The sequence below is a fragment of the Psammomys obesus genome, unplaced genomic scaffold (genome assembly GCF_907164565.1).
Source record: "Psammomys obesus unplaced genomic scaffold, mPsaObe1.curated_primary_1811, whole genome shotgun sequence".
NCBI lineage: Eukaryota > Metazoa > Chordata > Mammalia > Rodentia > Muridae > Psammomys > Psammomys obesus.
The window spans coordinates 55,204,559-55,218,249 of NW_026585895.1; the positions used below are offsets into that span (position 1 = coordinate 55,204,559).

Here is a 13,691-nt window from a genome sequence, read left to right on the forward strand (position 1 = left end):
TTGGTCATGAGTCTTTGCTTTGAAAACACTGCTAGTTAGAGTCTTTCAAATGTGCTCAGTAGACTCCTGTCATATGTTCAATGCGCATCCCATCTGTCTTTCTAAACGAGGATTGATAATCTTACCCCATGTCCGCTCTCTTGATTATCTTTTTTAGGTGTATAGATTTCATTATGTTTATCATATCTTATAGGTCTATATAAGTGAGTATATACCGTGTTTGTCTTTCTCCTTCTGGGATATTTCACTCAGGATGATCTTTTCTAGATCCCACCATTTGCCTGCAAATTTCATGATTTCCTCCTTTTTGATTGCTGAGTAGTATTCCATTGTGTAAAAATACCACAATTTCTGTACCCATTCCTCCGTTGATGGACATCTGGGTTGTTTCCAGGTTCTGGCTAATACAAATAAAGCTGCTATAAACATGGTTGAGCAAATATCCCTTTTGTGTACTTGAGCAAACTTTGGGTATATACCTAGCAGTGGTATAGCTGGGTCTTGAGGAAGCACTATTCCTAATTGTCTTAGAAAGCACCCGATAGATTTCCAGAGTGGTTGTAGCAGTTTACATTCCCACTAGCAGTGGAGGAGGGTTCCCCTTTCTCCACAACCTCTCCAGCATGTGTTGTCCCTTGAGTTTTTGATCTTGGCCATTCTGATGGGTGTAAGGTGATATCTCAGGGTCGTTTTGATTTGCATTTCCCTGATGGCTAATGAAGATGAGCATTTCTTTAAGTGTTTCTCTGCCATTTGATATTCCTCTGTTGAGAATTCTCTGTTTAGCTCTGTTCCCCATTTTTTAATTGGATTACTTGGTTTGCTGCTTTTCAGCTTCTTTAATTCTTTGTATATACTCGATATTACTCCTCTGTCAGATAAAGGGTTAGTGAAGATTCTTTCCCAATCTATAGGCAGGCGTTTTGTTTTGATGACAGTGTCCTTTGCCTTACAGAAGCTTTTTAGTTTCATGAGGTCCCATTTATTGATTGTTGCTCTTAGAGCCTGTGCTGTTGGTGTTCTGTTCAGGAAGTTGTCTCCTGTGCCAATGAGTTCTAGTATATGCCACTAATTTCATCTCTACTTGTGCCTCTATTTGTTTGGCTATGTTTGCCTGTGTTTCTTTAAGGATTTTGTCTATTTCTTCTTTCTTTACCTCCAATTGACTGGCCAACTCTTTTAAAGATTTGCTCATTTCCTCCTTATGAGCCTCAAATAATTGGGTAAGCATGGCTTTAAAGTCATTTTCCTGTGCTTCTGATGAATTGGAGTATCCATCAATTTTGGGGTTTGCTGGTGAAGTCATGATGTCCTGATTTATGTTGGAAGTGTTCTTTCGCCTATCCCTGGCCATTGGCTTATCTGAAACCTTCCCTGTTTGATTTTGGATTCTGCAGATCAGACTGGTATTGTCTCTCTCTGGCGTCTGGAGAGTTCTTCAGGAAGCTGAGAGAGGTCCCTGTACCTGTGGGAGAAAAGTACGCAGGCGCAAAAGGGGCAAATGCAGGCGCATGCGTGGGTGTGTGCATGTGTGTGTGTGTGTGTGTGTAAGTGTGTGTGGACCTGTGTCTCAAGGGACAGAGTGATGGCTAATGTTGAACCCTTGAGTTTGAGGGAGGGGCTCTGCACTGTATAAGTCGCAGGCGCTAGTGATGATTGCAGCACAATTTCTGGTATTAACTGCCTTAACTCCTCAATTAGACCCACAGAGCAGGAACTTCAATGTCCCAAGTGCCCTTCTGTTTCCCAAAGTGGGTATATGGGTGGGAGGGGGTTCGATGGATGCCTGGCTTCTGTTTTAGAAGGACCCAGGATCTGGGGATCTGCAGATTCTCAAGGGTGCACTCACTTATAGTCAGGTCAATTGGCAGAGATCAGGGTATCCGGACTCTCTGCTCTCTGGTTTGGCCCTGCTTCTTTGATGTGCTCCGCCAGTTCCGTGCTGCTGTCACTGCCAGGTTATGAGGTCTTGCTGCAGCTGGAGATTTCAGGGTGGTCACGTCAGTGGGAATCGGGGTAACCAGCCTTTCTGTTCTCTGGTTTGGCCCTGGTTAGTCTTAAACTGGAGGGCTGATGTGCCCCGCCAGCTCAGTGCTGCTCTGCCACCAGGTTAGAAAGTCCCGCTGTAACTGGAGACTGGGTTGCTAGTCCAGATGCTTTCTGGGAAGTCCTGGGGTCTCTTCACTGTGCTCTCTAAGCTTGGGAAGCCCAGCGTCTGGTGTGCCTAGCTTGTATGGCGTTTCTGCCTGGTTTTGGTGAGTATATAGCGTATTCTCTGTCACTGTGGGATTGGGCGGGCCGTACCGTCAGTGATTGCGATCCTGCGGAGCTAGTATGGCATCTAGCAGACTCGGGCCCTGGGAGGATGGTGCAGCTGCTGCTCGAATCTCAAGAACAAACGTCTAGAAGAAAAGAAAAATGCAGCAATATAATTAGTAGATAAAACAAGAACTGTCACATCAACATTGGACAAGCCAAGCCAACAGAAAATAAAAAGCCACAGGAGAAGGCATAAATGCCAGAGATACAGCTGTACACATATTCAGAATTCCGATAAACGTACTCAGCTGAAAGTTGTAGTACATACCAGAACATCTGGTGCACACCTGTGGCAGCCATGTGCTTGCTGCGCAGTCTCTGTAAGTTCATGGGAACTTTCTTCCATTGTTGAGAGGGCCTTGTGCTCCTGGTGTCCTCTGTCCACTCTGTCTCTTCAACTCCTTCTGCCTCCTCTTCGGAGGCCTTCCCTGAGCTCTGAGGGGATGAGTTTGGTGGAGACCTCACATTTAGAGTCATGTGTTCCAATCTTTCTCTCTTTCTCTGTCTTGTTCTCTACAATGTGTCTGTGTGGGTCTCTGTATTTATTGCTATCTGCTACAGGACATAGCCTCTATCATGGTGGCTGAATAAGGCACCTATCATGTTTATTCTTCCAGGTTTTGTTTTTTTGGTATGTGCATTTTATGTGTCTTAGGTTACTTCTCCTGTGTAGAAGTCATAGGAAGATTGAACTGATCTTTAATTAGTACTATATAGTGAAGCCCAATACAGAGAGAAAAGTATGAGTGAAGAAATTTCCAGTGGAAAACTGTAGGTCTGATAATGGTAAATTATACAGCTTATCGGAAACAAAGATGCTAATTAATCCTTAGGCCAAATGATTAGGCCAAATGATTGTAAATTAATCCTCATATGAACTAACCACATTACTTGGATCCCAAGAAAGGCTGCAAATTGGAATCTTTATGTGCTGTTCAGGGGAATATAGTTGCTGCTGAAGAAGTTTGGCAGTCCCTTATAATGCTATACATAGCCTTACCATATGACTCACAGTTTCTCTCCTGGATTGAACTGAAAACAGTGCCTCAGGCAGAGACGCGTATACCAAACTGTTTGCATCATTATTCACAATTACTAAAAGTGTATGCAACCAAATGTCCATCAATGGATTAGTGGGTAAACAAGTCCTGTGCATATGTAATAACAGTACATCTAACCAGGAAAAGGAATGGAATTCTCACATAAACAACATGGCTAAATTTTGGGAGCACTGTGTTAAGTATATGTCAGGGACAGATAGACAAATATGTGTATTTGCTACTTTTCTTCTCATGACAAAGTATTAAGGTAACTTATTTGTAAGTATATGAGTTTATGGCTCCAAACAGATGAGTTTATCATGACAGGAAAGGATGGCAGTGGCAGGAGCAAGGAGCTGAAAACTCTCATGACAATTACTAGCACAGACTTTTACTCTAAAAGAACACTGACAGTCAAATACTTCCTCCATAAAGAACACAAATCCTAAACCTCCCCAAACAGCACCACCAATTGGGTACCAATTGGTGGCAGCCATTCTTATTCTAATCACTACATTCTATTCCCTGGCCTCCATAAACTCACCATATCATAATACAAAGTACATTTAGTCCAACTTGAAAAGTTCCTCACAGTCACCATCTCAACACTGTTTAAAAGTGTAAAGTTGGTATTTTGATGGGAATTGCATTGAATCTGTAGATTGCTTTTGGTAAGATGGCCATTTTTATTATGTTAATCCTACCAAGCCATGAGCATGGGAGATCTTTCCATCTTTTGATCTCTTCTTCAATTGATTTCTTCAGAGACTTGAATTTTTTCTTTCCCCAAACTCTTTTTTTAATTTTAATTTATTTATTATATATATATATATATATCAATTCTTTATTAATTACACTTTATTCACTTTGTATCCCCCCATGTGGTTCCCTCCCTCCTCCCATCCCAATACCTCCCTTCCTCCACCCTCTGCATGCATGCCCCTCCCCAAGCCCACTGATAGGGGAGGACTTCTTTTTTTTCCTTCTGATCCTAGTCAATTAGGTCTCATCAGGAGTGGCTGTATTGTCTTCTGTGGCCTGGTAAGGGTGCTTCCCCCTCAGGGGGAGGTAATTAAAGAGCAGGCCAATCAGTTCATATCAGAGACAATCCCTGTTCCTATTACAATGGAACCCACTTGGATACTGAACTGCCAAGGGCTACATCTGTGCAGGGGTCTTAGGTTATCTCCATGCATAGTCCTTGGTTGGAGTATCAGTCTCAGGAAGACTCCTGTGCTCACATTTTTTGGTTCTGTTGCTCTCCTTGTGGAGTTCCTGTCCTCTCCCGATCTTACTGTTTCCCACTTCTTTCCTAAGATTCCCTGTACTCTGCCCAAAGGTTGCCCATAAGTCTCAGCCTCTGCATTGATAGTCTGCAGGGCAGAGCCTTTCAGAGGTCCTTTGTGTCAGGCTCCTGATTTGTTCCCTCTTTTCTCCTTCTGATGTCCATCCTCTTTGCCTTTCTGAATAGGAATTGAGCATTTTAGCAAGAGTCCTCCCTCTTGATTAGTTTCTTTAGGTGTACAGATTTTAGTAGGTTTATCCTATATTATATGCCTATATGAGTGAGTATATACCGTGTGCATCCCTCTGTTTCTGGGACAGCTCACTCAGGATGATCTTTTCCAGATCCCACCATTTACCTGCAAATTTCATGATTTCCTTGTTTTTTATTACTGAGTAATATTCCATTGTGTAGATATACCACAATTTGTGCATCCATTCCTCAGCTGAGGGGCATCTGGGCTGTTTCCAGCATATGGCTATTACAAATAAGGCTGCTACAAACATGGTTACAGTTTATTCACTTTGTATCTCCCCTGTAACTCTGCCTCTCCTTCCCTCCCAATCCTGCCCTCTCACCCCCTTCTCCACCCATGCCCCTCCCCAAGTCCACTGATAGGGGAGGTCCTCCTCCCCTTCCATCTGACCCTAGGCTATCAGGTCTCATCAGGACTGGCTGCATTGTCTTCCTCTGTGGCCTAGTAAGGCTGCTTCCCCCTCATGGGGAGGTGATCAAAGAGCAGGCCAATCACTTCATGTCAGAGACAGTCCCTGTTCCCATTACTATGGAACCCACTTAGACACTGATCTGCCATGGGTTACATCTTTGCAGGGGTTCTAGGTTATCTCCATGAATGGTCCTTGGGTAGAGTATCAGTCTCAGAAAAGACTCCTTTGCCCAGATTTTTTAGTTCTATTGCTCTCCTTGTGGAGCTCCTGTCCTCGCCAGGTCTTACTATCTCCCCCTTCTTTCATAAGATTTCCTGCACTCTGTCCAAAGTTTGGGTGTAAGTCTTAGCATCTGCTTTGATACCCTGCAGGATAGAGCCTTTCAGAGGCCCTCTGTTTCAAGCTCCTTTCCTGTTCCCTGTTTTCTCCCTCTTCTGATGTCCATCCTCTTTGCCTTTCTGAATGAGGATTGAGCATCTTATCCAGCATCCTCCTCCTTGATTAGTTTCTTTAGGTGTACAGATTTTAATATGTTTATCCTATATTACATGCCTAATATCCACTTATGAGTGAGTATATACCCTGTGTCTTTTTTTCAAAACAAATTTAAGTTTATTTTTTTAAATATTAATCACAGGTTACTTACTTTGTATCCCAGCCTTAGGCCCCTCCCTCATTCTCTCCTAATCGCACCCTCCCTCCCTCATCTCTTCCTTGTCCTATTCCAAGTCCACTGCTAAGGGAGGGATACCTTACTCAGGATGATCTTTTCCAGTTCTCACCATTTGCCTGCAAATTTCATGATTTCCTTGTTTTGTTTTGTTTTTATTGCTGTGTAATATTCCATTGTGTAGATGTACCACAATTTCTGTATCCATTCCTCAACTGAGGGGCATCTGGGTTGTTTCCAGCTTCTGGCCATTACAAATAAAGCTGCTACAAACTTGTACAACCACTTTGGAAATCAATCTGGTGCTTCTTTAGACAATCAGGAATAGTGCTTCTTCAAGATCCAGCTATACCACTCCTAGGCATATATCCAAAAGGTGCTCAAGAATTATTTTTTCTTACAAGTCTTTCACTTGCTTGGTTAGAGCTACACCAAGATGTTTTATGTTTTTTGCAGCTATTGTGAAGAGTGTTTTTCCCCTAATTTTTCTCAGCCTATTTGTCTGTAGGAGGGCTACTGATTTTTTTTAAGTTAATTTTGTGTCAAGTGTTTATCAGCTATTCCCTGGCAGAATTTTGGCGGTCACTCATGTATACTTTGTCTTCTTTTCTGATTTGAATACCCTTGATCTCCTTTAGTTGTCTTATTGCTCTAGGTAAGAATTTAAGTACTATGAGAGTGCAAACTTGTACAACCACTTAGGAAATAAATATGGTGCTTTCTCAGAAAATTGGGCATAGTGTTATCTCAAGATTCAGCCACTCAGATATACGCTACTCCTGGGCATATACCGAAAAGACGCTCCATCATTGAACACGGACATCAGCTATGTTCATAGCACTTTTATTTGCAATGGCCAGAATCTGGAAAGAACCTAGATGGCCCTCAACTGAGGAATGGATACAGAAATTGTGGCACATTTACCCAATAGAATACTACTCAGCTATTAAAAACAAGGAAACCATGAAATTTGCAGGCAAATGGATGGATCTAGAAAAGATCATCCTGAGTGAGGTAACCCAGAAACAGAAAGACATGCAAGGTATATACTCACTTGTAAGTGGATATTAGCCATATAATACAGGATAACTAAACTAAAACCTACAGACTTAAAGAAGCTAAACGACAAGGAGGACCCTAGGGAGGATGCTTAAATATTCAGAATGGCAAACAGGATAGGCACCAGTAGTGATGGAAGAAAGGGAACAGGACTGGAGCCTGCCATAGATATCCTCTGAAAGGTTCTACCTAGCAAGAGATCAAAGCAGATGCTGAGACTCTCAACCAAACTTTGGGCAGTGCACAGGTAGTCTTATAGAAGAGGGATGGAATAGGAGGACCCAGCAGGGACAGCAGCTCCTTAAGAAGACAGAACCAAAATATCTGGGCACAGGGGTCTTTTCTGAGACTGTTTATCCAACCAAGGACCATGCATGGATATAACCTAGAACCTCTACTCAGATATAGTGCATGGTAGCTCAGTATCCAAGTGGATACCCTAGTAAGGGGAACAGGGACTATCTCTGACATGAACTCAGTGGCAGGCTCTTTGACCAAACCCCCTCCCTGAGGGAGGAGCAGCCACAGAGGAGGGCATTGCAGCCAGTCCTGATGAGACCTGATAAGCTAGGGTCAATGAAGGGGAGATGGACCAGTGGACTTGGAGAGGTGAATGGGTGGAGATGAGGGAGGGAGGGTAGGATTGGGAGGGAATGAGGGAGGGATACAGGGGGGATACAAGGTGAATAAACTGTAATTAATATAAAAAATAAAAATTTAATTAAAATATGTTAAATCTATCAAAAAAGACCAACAAAACTAAAAAAAAAAAAAAAAAAAAAGAAAAGAAAAGAAAAAGAAAAAAGATGAGCCCAGGGGACCCTGCAGAGACTGTTGTACCAACCAAGGACCATGCATGGAGAGGACCTAGAGCCCCTGCTCAGATGTAGCCCATAGGCAATTCAGTTTCCATGTGGGTACCTGAGTAAGGGGAGCATGAGCTGTTTCTGTCATGAGCTCAGTTGTCTGCTCTTTGATCACTTGCTCCTGGTGATGTGGCCTTGCCAGGCCACAGAGGAAGAGGATCCAGGCAGCCCTGATGAGACTTGATAAGCTGGAGTCAGGTAGCAAGGGAGAACTCCGAATTTCAGTAGACTAGGGAAAGAGGATAGGAAGAAAAATGGAGGGAGGGTGGGACTTAGAGGAAATGAGGGAAGGGGTTACAATCGGGATATAAAATAAATAACTTGTAAAAATCAATAAAAGGAGAGTTCAAGGCCATCCTGAGTACATAGCAGGGAAAAAAAGAGGGGAAAGTAGAAGGTAGAAGAGGAAAGGTAAACAAAGGAGACCAGAAGAGAAAGGAAAGAAAACAAAGTGCTTTAAAAGTGGTGAAAAGGGAGCCTAGAAAGAGGACTCAAGAGTACTTGCTGCCCTTGCAGAGGATCCGGGTTCAATGCCTAACACTCATACAACTAAAACCTCCTGTAGCTCCAGTTCCAAGGGATCCAATACTCACTTCTGGCCACCAGGGGCATCAGGCATGCATGTGGTGGTCCAGACATACCGGCAAGCAAACACTCATATATAGAAATAAATGTATGTATGTGTGTATGTATGTATGCGTGTGTGTATGTATATATGTGTGTATGTAAAAAGAAGACTAGTGGATGGGTTTATTCTAAAATAAACTTTCCAAGTCAACAACACTCAACTAAACAAACCCGTTCCAAACTAAAATTTACCACTGGTTCATGACAGAAGGAGTGGCTTATCTCCTCAGAGTAGCACTATATGCACATATGCCATGCAAACTAGTGAAAAAAAAAAAAACCCAGCCAGGTTGAGTCTGAGGCATACCTCATGAAAAGACATAGAGGGGACCTATGAAATCTCCTGTGGGGCCTCTTGTGTTACCTCCAATGAAATAGTCTCAATTTGGGGCTGGAAAGATGGCTCAGCAGTTAATCATGTATAGTTCTTGCAGAGCGTCAAGTTTGAGTCCCAGCATCCAGGTTAGGTAACTCAAAACTGTCTATAATTCTAGTTCCAGAGGATCCAATCCCCTCACTGGCCTCCTTCAGCACCCTTACTCAGGTACACATATCCACACACAAACATGAACATAAGTTTAAAAAATGAATAAGGCACATATAAGCCCAGAAGAATGAGGAGAAAATTTCAGTTGTAGCTGGTAACAGAGCTAGAGTCAAGTATACAACAAGGACATTTGCTCAATCAGCTTTAATCGTAATAGCCAGAATCTGGAAACAACCCAGATGTCACTCAACTGAGGAATGGATACAGAAATTGTGGTACATTTACATAATAGAATACTACTCAGCAATTATAAACAAGGAAATCATTAAATTTATAGGCAAATGGTGGGATCTAGAAAAGATCATCTTGAGTGAGATATCCCAGAAGCAGAAATGCACCCATGGTATATACTCACTTATGAGTGGATATTAGAGATATAATATAGGAAAATCATACTAAAATCTGTACACCTAAAGAAGCTAAGCAAGAAGGAGGCCCTTGGGTAAGATGATCAATTCTCAGAAAGGCAAATGGACAGACATTGGAAGAGGGAGAGGGCAGGGAACAGGACAGGAGCCTACCACAGAGAGCCTCTGAAAAACTCTACCCAGCAGTGTATTAAAGCAGATACTCATAGCCAAACTTTGGGCAGAGTGCAGGGAATCTTATGAAAGAAAGCAGAGATAGAAAGACCTGGAGGGGACTGGAGTTCTACAAGGAGAGCAACAGAACCAAAAATATCTGGGCCCAGGAATCTTTTCTGAGACTGATACTCCAACCGAGGACCATGCTGGAAAGGACCTAAAACCCCTGCTCAGTTGTAGCCCATGGCAGCTTAGTCTCCAAGTGGGTACCCTAGTAAGGGGAACAGGGATGTCTCTGACATGAACTCAGTGGCTGGCTCATTCCTTTTTGTTTTTCTACAGATTTTGTATCCTGTGTGTTTAACGGTTACAAAGAGTATGTAAATTTCTTCTGAGAACTCTACTGATTTTAGTAGAGTTTTAACTTTAGAGTGATAAACTTAGAAGCTAAATTTTTAAAATCATTATGGATCATCCATAATTCCTATGTTTCACACACCTTAGATCATTTACTAATACCCTCACAACCTGCATGAATCTATAAGTGTGTGGATTAAATTTATTAGTGATTAACTTTCAGTCATCAGTAATTTAAGACCACAGCTATACATTGCCTTAGGTTGTAAATGTTGATTACATGGGGAATTGAAGGCAACTAAGGTTCTTTACTACATTGTTCTCTTAGAGGCAGGCTAAACAAACACCAGAATTTGTGAAGTGTTCCATGTTTTTGGATATAAGGGTTCCTCCTTTCACAGAATTATTCCAGGATTCATGTGCCAGGGTGGTGACTTCACATGCCATAATGGCCCTGGCAGCAGGTCCATCTTTGGGGAGAAATTTGAGGATGAGAACTTCATCCTGAAGCATACAGGTCCTGGCATCTTGTCCATGGCAAATGCTGGAGCAAACACAAATGTTCCCAGTTTTTTATATGAACTGCCAAGACTGAGTGGCTGGATGGCAAGTGTGTGGTTTTTGGGAAGGTGAAAGACGGCATAAACATTGTGGAAGCCATGGAGCATTTTGTGTCCAGGAATGGCAAGACCAGCAAGATAATCACAATTTCTGACTGTAGACAACTCTAAACTAATTCTCTTGACTCGAGGGCATCTTACCCACCAGGCCATTCCTTCTGTAGCTCAGGAGAGCACCCCATCCCATTTGCTCAAAGTGCCCTGTGATCTCTGCTCTCACTGAAGTTCTTTGGGTTCCATATTTTCCTCATTCCTCTCCAAGTCTAGTTGGATTGCAGAGTTAAGTTTATGATTATGAATAAAAAGTAAATAAGAAAAAACAAACAAACAACAGAACAGCAGTCTCAATGTCTATTATTGACTTTGGTTGTGAGACTCAGCAAATGTTTCAGTCTCTTAGAATGTAAGAGGTATTTTCAGAATATTGCATTGACATAGCACAGAATATACATTATTATTTCAAAGGAAAAACATGGGGGAATAGTGAGGAAATATCAAAACATGACCAAAATCCAACAAGGCAACAATCCAATGTCAAAGGGTTTTGATGTCTCTTATCCCTCCAGATTTTCTCCCTGCAACATATATCTCCTTCATGTTGGTTCTGCTTCCTATATGTAGCAGTCTTTGGTAGCTCTAGCATCTTCATCATCATGGAGTCTCCACTTTCACAACTTCATTCAATGGCCTTTTGACTTACCAAAACCTTCATGCAAGAATTCCCGGGACACACTACCTGGCTTCAGTGGTTTGCTGAAACCTCAGAGAATGAATTCATAATCACTTCACTCTTTCATACTTCATGCTTCTAAAGTCAACACCATATGGATGGCACTGTCTTGTTTGGCTACTAGTTTTGGATTGCTCTTGCCCACTGAATTACATTAGTGGCAGTATCTTTATTCAGTCACTTTCTAAGAACAAGAAATAATGCCTTAGGCTCCTTCACAAGTTAGAAGTTTGGGTCAGTTCCAGCACCATTGCTCTTGATCAAGTGCAGAATAAAAGATCTCTCATTTATGTATGTATGTATGTATGTATGTATGTATGTATGTATGTATGTATGTATGTATTACTTTACTTTACTTCCTGCTTGTAGCCCCATCCCTCCTCCACTCCAGTACTACTCCCTTCTTCCTCTTGCCTATTCCTCAGAAAAAGAGAGCTACCCTTCAAATCTTCCCCAGCTCATCAAATTTGCTCATCATCAGGACCAAGCATATCCTCTCCCTCTGTGGCCTGGTAAATCAGTCCTTCCAGGAGGAATTGATCAAAAAGCTATCAAGTCAGTTCTTGTCCAATGCAGTCCCCACTTCCTTTACTACCTTACTAGGGAACCCACATGAAGCCTAAGCAGCCCATCTGCTACATCTCTGTAAGGAGCTTAGGTCCAGTCCATTCACAGATTCAATGCAATCCCCATCAAAATACCAACAAAGTTCTTTACAAATCTCGAAAGAACAATTTTCAACTTCATATGGAAAACCAAAAAACCCAGAATAGCTAAAACAATCCTATACAATCAAACAACTTCTAGAGGTATCTCTATCCCTGACTTCAAGTTATACTACAGAGCACCAGTAATAAAAACTGCATGGTACTGGCATGGAAGAAATAGACTGGTTGATCAATGGAATCGAATAGACATCCCAGAAATAAACCCACATACCTGGGACACTTGATTTTTGACAAAAGAGCCAAAAGCATACAGTGGAAAAAGGTGTTTTCTTAACAAGAGTAATACTCCATTTCTTTCAGCACAAGTCCCAGTTGCTGCATTTTGTTTTCTATTGTTCTTTTCACTTCAAGCTCTACATTTACGCTTTTTTCCTTCTGCTCTACTTGCTCATTTTCATTATAGATCTATGTGAGTCATTAATAAGAACCATCCACACATTCAACATTATACTGTCTTAAAATTTCCTCTGTCAAAGAAAGAAGTGCATTACTGTTAAGTGTAGCCTCAGTTTTTTTTAATATTCCACTTATAACTTATAATTAAACAAGCAAAATAAACATCAAAGAGAAAAGAAATGGTAATGACCAAAATATCACTGTTACTTGTTGCTCTGAACATATAAACTTAAGTTTAAAAAGGAAGTCCTTCATGGTAAAATTCATTGTCTACATAAATATTTGCAATCAATTTTTTAATATTAATCACAGGTTATTTACTTTGTATCTCAGCCGTAGCCCCCCCCCCATTCCCTCCCAATCCCACTCTCCCTCTCTCATCTCCTCCCTGCTCATTTCCAAGTCCACTGATAGGGGAAGACCTCCTCCCCTTCCATCTGACCCTATCTTATCAGGTCTCTTCAGGTCTTCAGGACTGGCTGCAACGTCCTCTTCTGTGGCCTAGCAAGACTGTTCCTCCCTTGGGGTAGGGGCGCTGGGATCAAAGAGCCAGCCATTGAGTTCATGCCAGAAATAGTCCCTGTTCCCCTTACTAAAGAACCCACTTGGATACTGAGCTACCATGGACTATATCCGAGTAGAGGTTCTAGGTTATATCCATACATGGTCCTTGGTTGGTGAAACAGTCTCATGAAAGATCCCTGTGCCCTGATATATTTGGTCCTTGTGGAGCTCCTGTCCTCTCCAGGTCTAACTGACTCCTCCTTCTTTCATATGATTCCCTGCACTCTGCCCAGGGAATGGTTATGAGTCTTAATATCTGCTTTGATACACTGCTAGGTAGCGTCTTTCAGATAGCCTCAGTTTTTAAGACAACAGTAGAAGGTATCTTGATTATATGCCGGAACATCATAGAGTTGGCTTAATATTGTTTCTTTTTAGAATCTCTTATTCACATTGCTCCCAGCACTACTATACTTTTCTACTGCTGTGATAAAACACGACCCAGGCAACATATACAAGAAGCAGTTCATGTGGGCTTATTCGCACATGGGAGTGCGAAGTATAGAAGCTCTCTGTATTTCCACTTGATTTGCTGCAAACCTAAAAGTGCTCAAAATATAGTCCATTAAATGCAATTAGAGTGACAAATATTTTCATTTGTTTTATCATGGGTAATTCTTTTTTAATGGCTGCAATGGTTGCTGTAGAATTGGAAGGAAAACACAATTTGTACCTTTTGGTTGCTGAGGTG

The 13,691-nt window shown here is 41.8% G+C and overlaps 2 protein-coding genes across 2 annotated transcripts in view; both read left to right on the forward strand.

Moving 5' to 3' along the window:
* Nxph2 (neurexophilin 2) overlaps positions 1 to 13,691 on the forward strand; it is a 123,372-nt gene that overhangs the window by 56,784 nt on the left and 52,897 nt on the right. The gene's annotated exons all lie outside the window — the stretch shown is intronic.
* LOC129671612 (peptidyl-prolyl cis-trans isomerase A-like) lies at positions 10,341 to 10,693 on the forward strand. The gene is given in 2 exon segments (XM_055600688.1): positions 10,341 to 10,521; positions 10,524 to 10,693. Coding segments are annotated over 2 exon segments (312 nt in total). The 5' UTR covers positions 10,341 to 10,379.